This window comes from Portunus trituberculatus, chromosome 43 (genome assembly GCF_017591435.1).
Source record: "Portunus trituberculatus isolate SZX2019 chromosome 43, ASM1759143v1, whole genome shotgun sequence".
NCBI lineage: Eukaryota > Metazoa > Arthropoda > Malacostraca > Decapoda > Portunidae > Portunus > Portunus trituberculatus.
In genome coordinates this window covers 23,541,690-23,551,689 of record NC_059297.1, presented here as the reverse complement: position 1 = coordinate 23,551,689, position 10,000 = coordinate 23,541,690, and the positions used below count along the sequence as shown (strand labels likewise).

At 40.9% G+C, this 10,000-nt stretch overlaps 1 protein-coding gene and 1 non-coding gene across 2 annotated transcripts in view; one reads left to right on the top strand and one right to left on the bottom strand.

Annotated features, from left to right (window-relative positions):
- The window catches only part of LOC123518315 (glutamate-gated chloride channel-like), a 130,827-nt gene that overhangs the window by 86,134 nt on the left and 34,693 nt on the right, over positions 1–10,000 (top strand). The window contains exons 3-6 of the mRNA XM_045279073.1: positions 1,725–1,834; positions 4,486–4,550; positions 8,421–8,490; positions 9,791–9,947. Coding sequence (XP_045135008.1) covers positions 1,725–1,834; positions 4,486–4,550; positions 8,421–8,490; positions 9,791–9,947 — 402 coding nt within the window. The remainder of the gene's footprint in view (positions 1–1,724; positions 1,835–4,485; positions 4,551–8,420; positions 8,491–9,790; positions 9,948–10,000) is intronic.
- Trnav-gac lies at positions 6,687–6,758 on the bottom strand. The gene has a single exon. It is a non-coding gene; the product is annotated as a tRNA-Val (tRNA).

Genomic DNA, 10,000 nt, shown 5'->3' with positions numbered 1-10,000 from the left:
CTTGTGTTAGTGAGTAGTCTATTTCTTCTTTTATGTAAGAGGGACACAAGATGGCTGAAAAAGGCTCACTAAAGGTACCAGTCTCTAAAATATACTCAAGTCCAAAGAGGAAGATATAACACTACGAAGATAATTAGTGAACGAGAACAAATTAAACCAAAACCTTTAATTCAATTCACGATAAGAACATCCATTAATCCGTCAATGCACAATATTCTAAAACACTTCTAATTGGACCTTCTCTTCTTTCCAAAGCTGTTTATTGAAGTTGCACGGCGAGTTAAATTGTTTTCTTTGTAGTGATAGACTGACAATGTCTCTACGTTCTAACAGAAGAAATAGCATTTGAGAACACGGTAATCGTTTATGTGGTCTTCAAAAACTGTCTTAGTGAGAAATAATAAATAAATGATAGTTCTGAATACCGAATATATACCAAGTCATATCCTCAAACTGGGGAGGAACAGACAAAGCACCACACGCTGATATGCCTTGTGATATTAGAGGAAAGTTAGAGAAGCTGCAAAAAGACAAATGCAAACAGTCTATCACTCCCATTGGCACTAAAGATAATTTTATATAGCAGATGTTTATATTCGTTTCTTTTTGTTTTTTAAGGACGAAAACAATACAATAATACATTTCTGGTCACTGCCTTCCTTCCTATAACTGTGTGCAAGAGCGTTGGTGTGTGAGGAGGAGCTTTCTGAATTTTGATATTTTCCTCAACCTGGTAAGAGAAATGAGTATAAGTGTAAGCCTATAAAGAGTAGAATTCAGTAGTAATTTTGTCATTCATTGATACTTTAATCATTCTTGTTCGTGGGTTGCTTATTTTGAAAGCAACACACACACACACACACACACACACACACACACACACACACACACACACACACACACACACACACACACACACACACACACACACACACACAGAGAGAGAGAGAGAGAGAGAGAGAGAGAGAGAGAGAGAGAGAGAGAGAGAGAGAGAGGCAACCCACTGTAGGCCGCTCTTGAAAAGTTAATAATTCCGAAAAATGCAGAAGCCAATTTAGTTTCCGAGGTGCCTTGATTCTCTTGTGTTCCTGTGTTCCCTTGTTCTCCTCCTCCTGCTCTTCCTCCTCCTCCTCCTCCTCCTCCTCCTCCTCCTCCTTTTTTCCTTCTCCTCCTCCTCGTTTCCTGCTTCCCATTGTGCCATTCTAAGCCTTCCTGCTTCTTCACCTGCTTCTTTTGCTCCTCTCTCTCTCTCTCTCTCTCTCTCTCTCTCTCTCTCTCTCTCTCTCTCTCTCTCTCTCTCTCTCTCTCTCTCTCTCTCTCTCTCTCTCTCTCTCTCTCTCTCTCTCTCTCTCTCTCTCTCTTTTTTTACATCTCTTGCTTCTCAATTTTGCTCTTCTTATTTTTCTGTTCCTCACTTCTTACTCACCCGTCCTTGCCCTCCAGTGTTCCTCCTCTTCCTCCTTCCTTGGAGAGAAAAAAAAAAATGTAATAGGCATAGGGATCATGCATATATAGATGAGCAAACATGAGAGAGAGAGAGAGAGAGAGAGAGAGAGAGAGAGAGAGAGAGAGAGAACACATATTATTCACCTTCTACATGGACCTCACCTCACCTGCAATACTCACTTTCCTGAATTCACCTTAATTAGTCACTCCTCCCCGCTGCTCCTCACCTTAATTAATCCACCTGACTCCACCTGACTCTCTCTCTCTCCCCCACGCAGCGGCCCCGTCAGCGCTAACTTCAGGGAGCGGGAGAAGCAGATCATCGATGAAATCATTGGACCGGGGAACTACGACAAGAGGATTCGACCTGCGGGAGCCAACGACACCGGTGAGTGAACTGTCGCTTTGTGTCTGGATCGCTGTCCGTCGCTGCAACTCTTCGTGTGATATCTTTTTATCTTTTTTTTTTATAACATGTTGGCTTTTCAAGGGAATTTCTGGGCTAAAGGGGATACTGTTTGGGATTAGCTCCTATCTCAAAGCCCACCCGCTAGGAAATCGTTGCCCCGAGTGAGGAAGCCCAACCTACACTCAGAGCGTGGACAGGATTCGAACCCGTGCTCTTGTAGCCCCCTCGGACCCCAAAGCACGCATGATTCCATCGCACCACCTGAGACCTAGATTCGATGTCAAAGGGTCTTAGTGGTGTCTATAGGGGTAAAGATTATTAAGAACTACATATATTCAAATCTTAGAACATAACTAGAATTTGTGTTAAAGGTTCCTATTTGTGTATTTAGGGGGAAAAAGGATTATGAAACTGTATTCAACACTTCAAGTATTGCTAGAATCAGTGTTCAGGAGTATTACTCGTGTCTATAGAGGGAAAGAAAGATTAGAAAATATATTCAACTCCTAAAGCATCACTAGAATTTGTGATTTCGCCAGTGCTGGCCACATCATGGATTTTTTTTTTTGCTAAACCAGTCTTAAATGATGTGAAACAAATGAAAATGACAGTCATTCCTCCCAGAACTGACTGGAAGTGGTATTAATTGGTGCGAGATGTTTTGCGCTAAGGTTAGCGACTTAGCAAAGCCTTATGTGACTAGTTTATTCGCTTCCTCGTTTCTCACCAGTCGATCCCCGAGTTGGACACATGCATAATATCGTTCCTGAGTTGAAAGAAAAACAACATGTCATGTTTTGCTGTTTGGGAGTGTTTGTGGCTAAAAATAGACACGAGATATCGCGAGGGAGTGTTGCCTTTCACGGTGCAAATATTTTCCGAGTAATATGTACTTGTTTTTCCTTATAACAAAGCGATTGGAAAATTCTTATTTATGTCATACAAAGTTTTCACTACCACAATATAACAGTTACCAAAAAGTAATGGAAATTACGCTTCGTTCATATTAGCGGAGTTGAGGCGTCAGTTTACCGCTACACCGAGCTGAAGGCAGCAGAAACTGCTAAAGTTCAGATATGTAATAAATAAATACAGGAAGCATTCATGCTAGCAGGGACGAAAAGGAAGCATGAGCAATGTCTACAGTGCATGATGGCAGTATAATGAGAGGTTTTGAGGACACAATACCTCCGAAAACACGAGGAAGCTCGCCGACGTATCTCATACGTCTCTGACGCCCGGTTCGCTCAGAGTAGCCGACGTATCTCGTACGTCTCTGACGCTGTACGGTGTTTAAGGGTCTATAGGGGAAATTCGGGATTAGGAAATGCTAATCAACTCTTACTGCATCACGAGAATAATTTTAAAAAGGGTGTCTAGTAACACTTATTTGCGTAAAGGAGGTTTAAAAACTTATTCATCTTTTATTTTATCACCAATATCACTTATGTCTTAAGAGAGAGAGAAAATAAAAAGAGATTAAAATGAATATCCAACTTTCACTGCGATATCTAATGACTGGCAACTCCAAATATCACTGTATAAAGATTTCAGTAGCATGTAGAGGATAAAAACAAATTAAAGGGAGATCAAAAACGTTACAATTTTTAAAGCATTAGAATCACTGTGCCAAAAGATCTACAAGTACTAAAGTTAAGAAATAGGGGCGATTACAAGAACATTCAAATACCACAGTACTAATATCACTGCCCAAAACACAAACTAGCACCTACAGCAAGAGAAGAGGGGTTAGGGAAGCTTAAAAGAACATTCACCATTCACATGACTGACTTCATTGCACTAGCACCCATAGAAAATAGAGACGAGCATATAACATCTCGTGGTATTAGAATCGTTGCAGAAAATCTCTACTAGAATATGAATGGAAAAAAAAGAAACAAGCGTAAAAATTAATCATGTTTGCATAATATTAGATTAGAGTGCAGAAAAAGTAACAGCAATAAAGAAAAAGTGTGAATAAGAGTACAAGAATGAAAGAGGCCGCCGTGGTACAGTGGAACCATGCGTGCTTTGGGGTCCGAGGGGTCTCCAAGCGCACGGGTTCGAATCCTGTTCACGGTCCGAGTGTAGATAGGGCTTCCTCACTCTGGGCTACGGTTTCCTAGCGGGTGGGCTTTGAGATATGTAGTACCCTATAAAGTACCACCTTTAGCCCATAAATTCCCGTGAAAAGCCAACATGGTATAAATAAAAAAATAAGTAAATGAATGATTAACAACAATAAAGAAAAAGTGTGAATAAGGGAACATGAATGAAGGAATACATGTAAGTGAGGCACTGTTACTGTTAAATGAACCGTGGCTATAAACCTATAATGATCAAAAAGTGTCAGAGTAGTGTCGTGGTGTAGCTGTACCTGTGCTTAGCGGGAACGGAGTGACTGATAGATTGTACAACGTAACATCATCATAAAGGTCTTACTTGGTTTACTTCACCTGGATTTTACCGCGTTGACAGCATTTTTATTTCTTTTTCTTTTCTCAATGTAAGAATTTGGAAAGCGGTTCTAATACAGTGAAGGTTGAATGTTCTTTTAGTACTTGCTTTTTATTTACCCTTACAGTACATCAAGTTCTGTGAATATTCCTACTGACGTTCTCCTCCCGCAGGTCCCGCCGTGGTGCACATCAACATCATGATCAGGAACGTGCAGACCATTTCCGACGTGAAGATGGTGAGTGGCGGGCGGGCAGGGTGAGAAGAGACGGACAGACGGACGGGCGGGAGGAAACGGGAGGGTACTGGGAAGGCGGGATGACACTAGGGAATGAAGAGACAAGTGAAGGAAAAATGCCGATTGAACATGAAAAAATTGAAAACAGAAAAGAGAAAAGAAGTTTGCTACTCTATTTTCTGATTTACTTTTCCTTATTTTGTTATTGTTTCCGTGATATTCTTATTATTTCCCGCATTTTTCCATGTTTCTTCTTTATTTTCCTTATGGTCAGTTGAATGAATGGATGAGATGATAAGTGGAAAAACGTAAGCATTTTTTATTGATGGACGGCCAAGTATAGGTCTAATATTTTCCTATGTTTTTCTTCAATATTAGACTGGATAAGAGGCCTAAAGAAAAGAGAAATGCAAGTTACTTAGAGCAATAGAAGGTAAACAAGGAGAGTAGACGAAGACTAAGAAATAAAGGAGAAGGAAGGAGACAGAGAAGGTGGAAGGAAAGAGAGAAAATAGTAGGTTTGGAAAGGAGAGAGTGAGAAAAAAAAAATAGATGATGGAGGAGCAGTAATGGGAGAACGAAGAGTAAATGATTCGGAAGGAGAGAAGAAGGGAAGCAGTAAAAAGTGAGGTGGAGAAGGAGGGGAAGAGGATGAAAAAGGAGGAAGACAGAGGAGGAGGAATTGTGCTGGAAGAAAGGGATAAAGAGAAGAGAAAGGAAGAGAGGGAAAGAATAAAAACTAGAGGTTTAGTTGTTTAGAGAAAGGATGAAACAGAGAGAGAGAGAGAGAGAGAGAGAGAGAGAGAGAGAACAACAATACAAGGAGGGGAAGAAAGATACACAAGCAGTGAAACAAAAAAAAAGATGAAAATGAAGAAAAGAAAAAAAAATGTGGTCTAGAGAATACAACTAATAACAATAAAAGTAATAACAATAATGATAAAGAGGACACACCAGGAAGTAAAGCTGTCTAGGGTTCTCACGTGCCACTCAACCTTTGTTCTCTCTCTCTCTCTCTCTCTCTCTCTCTCTCTCTCTCTCTCTCTCTCTCTCCTGACAATATTGCAAATCCATAAGCCATTCCGTGTAAAGTGACAAGCACCAAAAAGCCTCATAACGTAACAAAGTCTTCTCCAGGAGATTACCTGAATTAATCTTCTTTTTGTTCCCTCCCTCTTTCCTCCTCCTCCTCCTCCTCTTCCTGGTCGTGTTCCGGCTTCACCTCCTCCTCCTATTTCTCTTTTTGTGTGTGAGAAAACGCTGCATTGGTAAGGAAGACTTCGATATATCCAGTGCATTTTTTTTTCTCGCGTTTCCTATTGATTGTTATTATAGATTGCTGCTTCTCTCTCTCTCTCTCTCTCTCTCTCTCTCTCTCTCTCTCTCTCTCTCTCTCCTATTATTACTACTACTACTACTACTATTGGCACTGAAGTATTTAAAGATTACACGTTATAAAATGTTATTATGAAATATGAGCTGAAAATTTAAGACAGCATTAAACCTCAAGGGAGTGATAAACGTCACTTTTTTCATCATGGTAGGGAGCGGCGGGTATTAACCAGAGTGAAAGAGAGAGAGAGAGAGAGAGAGAGAGAGAGAGAGAGAGAGAGAGAGAGAGAGAGAGAGAGAGAGAGAGAGAGAGAGAGAGAGAGAGAGAGAGAGAGAGAGAGAGAGAGAGAGAGAGAGAGAGAGAGAGAGAGAGAGAGAGAGAGAGAGAGAGAGAGAGAGAGAGAGAGAGAGCAGACCTGTTGAGTTAAGGTTAGATGCTAATTCTCTCTCTCTCTCTCTCTCTCTCTCTCTCAGTCTGAGGGAATAAGTCATCTCGGGAGGAGAAGAAGACTTGGCGTGTAATCTCCATTTTAAATTATATGTCGCGGAAATTGAGCGGGACTGTGTTAAGACGCAGCGGAGACTACTGTGTGTGTAATTCACCACGGTCGTCTGCTGGTCACCCAGCCAGTCTTCCCCATTACGGAGCGACTCAGAGCTCATAGACCGATCTTCGGGTAGGACTGAGACCACAACACACTCCACACACCGGGAAAGCGAGGCCACAACCCCTCGAGTTACATCCCGTACCTATTTACTGCTAGGTGAACACACCCCACACATTAAGAGCCGCACCCATTTGCCTCGCCGCACCAGGACTCGAACCCGGCCCTCTCGATTGTCAGTCGAGCGTGCTAACCACTACACTACGCGGTGTGTGTGTGTGTGTGTGTGTGTGTGTGTGTGTGTGTGTCGTGCTGGGTTTATTGCTTCGCATTCCTGGTGTTGTCGTGGCACAGCTATTATGGTACTGCTGAGAGAGAGAGAGAGAGAGAGAGAGAGAGAGAGAGAGAGAGAGAGAGAGAGAGAGAGAGAGAGAGAGAGAGAGAGAAGGATATAAGTGTAATCGTGGCTGTGTTGTTTTCTTCGTTTATCTTTTGTTTTTATTTTGATTTCTTTTGTTGTGATGTAATGTTTGGGTTTTTTTCTTTGTTTCCTTGTTATCTTTTTATTGATTTTGTCTTGTTTTATGAATGATTTTTTTTTCTATTTGATCATTACGTGTTTTTTTTTTCCTTATTTTTTTTTTCTTCTTATTTTCTTTCTTTTCGTCTCCTCCTCCTCCTCCTTCTTCTTCTCCTTCTCACCTCCTCCTCCTCCTCCTCCTCCTCCTCCTCCTCCTCCTCCTCCTTCTTCTTCTTTATCCGTTTTTCCTTTTCCTTTTCTTATTATTATCGTTATCATTTTTTTGCGTATTATTATTGTTATTATTATCATCATCGTCATCATTATCCCACACACCACCTAATATTACGTACTAGTAAACCTGATATACGTTCTTCATGGCACTTATCTTCAATTTGAATAGGGACAATTAGAGTTATTATAATGTAGACTTTAGAAATCGCTGCCTGCATCTGTATTCCTTTCTTTAACCCGTTTAGTAGCATGACACGTTTCGATATTCATTCTGCTTACTATTCATTGTATACAGCTTTAGAAACTTATGTGGGGAATTCAGATAGTGAAGACTCTGGCCATTAATTTTCTGACCTTCATAGACCATTCCAAATGTCAATAAAATGGTCTAATCGTACACAAAAAATCAAGGTAAACACGTGTCCCAGTATTGAAGGGGCTAACCCATTCAGTAGCAAGGTATTGAGTGAGTATTGTTCTGCGTATCAGTAAGCCACCTCATTGAGCTTAAGATTATGTTTTTCTGTTATGTTCAAGAGGATTAAATTAATCTCTCTACAGTTATCACTTCACTCCAGACTGACTAGTATTAAGTGGTCGTGGAAATGATATGTGGATTAAGAGAGGAGCTCCAAGGCACCTTCTAGCCATTAATATGCTGATTTCTATTTTTACACTATTTTGTCTTGATTTTTCCTCCCTTGTTCATTAAAAAGTAAGAAAATAAGTAAAAAAAAATTAGGGAATTTCGCGCTTAAAGAAACACACACACACACACACACACACACACACACACACACACACACACACACACACACACACACACACACACACACACACACACAAAGAAGGGATGAAATAGAAGTGTGAAGGATAAACATTCAATGAACAAGAGTCTGATTGAGCGAGTGATTAATTTGTGTAGTTAATGCAGTAAAAGTTATCGCAAAGTTTACATCACATAGATTCCTAGTAAATTACATTGACATAACTACGAAACTGTAAGTAATATAGTGTAGTTGAGTAGAAATGTTTGCTTTTACAACGACAACTCATAAATATATTCTAACTAATTCCTGTTTGTGTGTCAGATTTTATTCTTAATGCAGGAATGATAATGTAGAGCAAAATATCTTACTAATCACCTTTCTCTCTCTCTCTCTCTCTCTCGGCCCGCAGGAGTACAGTATTCAGATCACCTTCAGAGAGCAGTGGACGGATCAGAGACTTACTTTCGACAATATGCAAGGTAAGAACTCCCTCCCTCCCTTCATCCATCCAGCCATCCAGCCTGCCCTCGTGCGTGCAGCCCTCTTTCTCCTCCTTTCTGGCCCTTACCTTCCCTTCCTGAAATACTGCTCTCTTTCCTTCATCACTTCTACATTTTTTACCTTCGTGTTTTCCCTCTTTTCCCCCTCCATTCCACTGCTTCCCTCTCTAGCATTCTTTTTTTTTCTTCCTTCATTTTCTCTGCACTCCTTTCCTTTATTTCTGTTGCCCTCCTCTGCTTCTCCACCCTTCTCCTCCACATTCTTTGCTTTGCTTTCCTCTCTCACTCTCCGTTGCGTTATCCGTCTCCTCTCTTTCGTTTTTCCCTCACTGCCTTTCTTCCATTTTTTTTTTTTTTTTGTGGTCAGTTTTCCTATTCTCCCACTTCTCCCTTCCCCTTCTCTCTTTTTTCTTTTGCCTGTTTCTTATTTTCCTTTCTTCCTCAGCTCCCTTTCTCTGTCATCTCCTCTCTATTTTTTGTTTTCCCTTCTTTCCATTTCTTTTCCTCCCTCTTTTGTGTCCCTTACCTTCCTTTCCTCTTTTGTTTCCTATCCTTTTCTCTAAATATCCTACAATTAACTTCCTATTCTCCTTTTTCTCACCTTCTCCATTTTCTTTGCCTCCCCTTCCTCCACTCACCTCATCTCTATGTTCTTTATCTTCTTCCTTCCTTCCTTTCTTCTTCCCTTCTCCTTTCCTTTATCTTCTCTAAATTCATCACTTCTTTTCCTTTTCCTTATCTTTCTTAATATATATCCCTCTTCTCCACATTCTTGATCTTTCCCTTCTCCGTTCAACTCTTCTTTCTTCGTTCGTCTCTCTTTCCCTTCCACTAAATCCTTCACGCATGTTGTTTGTGTAAGAACAGTTTCCTACATTCTCAAGTGTGGCAACGTCGACTCTGGGCTCTTAACAGGCTGTGGTGGAAGTTATTGGTGGCTGGAGGTGTTTTCATGAGTCGGGGATTAGTTATATTAGTCTTCTATGTCATCAGCAGGGGGAAAAAAATAACCTTGGGAGTCTGACTAATTATCCTTTGTGACTAAAAAAATTGTCCTAACAAGAGAGAACATATTTTTTTTGAGATACGAGCGTTAAATTCTTGAAAAAGCATCTCATTTTTTATTCTCTCTCTCTCTCTCTCTCTCTCTCTCTCTCTCTCTCTCTCTCTCTCTCTCTCTCTCTCTCTCTCTCTCTCTCTCTCTCTCTCTCTCTCTCTCTCTCTCTCTCTCTCTCTCTCTCTCTCTCTCTCTCTCTCTCTCTCTCTCTCTAAATAACAGGTCGCATCCAGTACCTGACCCTAACAGAGACAGACATGGTGTGGATGCCCGATCTCTTCTTCAAGAACGAGAAGGAGGGACACTTCCACAACATCATTCTGCCCAACCTGTACATTCGCATCTATCCTGACGGCGGCGTCCTCACAGCATCCGGTGAGTGAGTGTGAATGAGGAAACACACGGGTATGAATGGGATGCTGATTTTGAGTG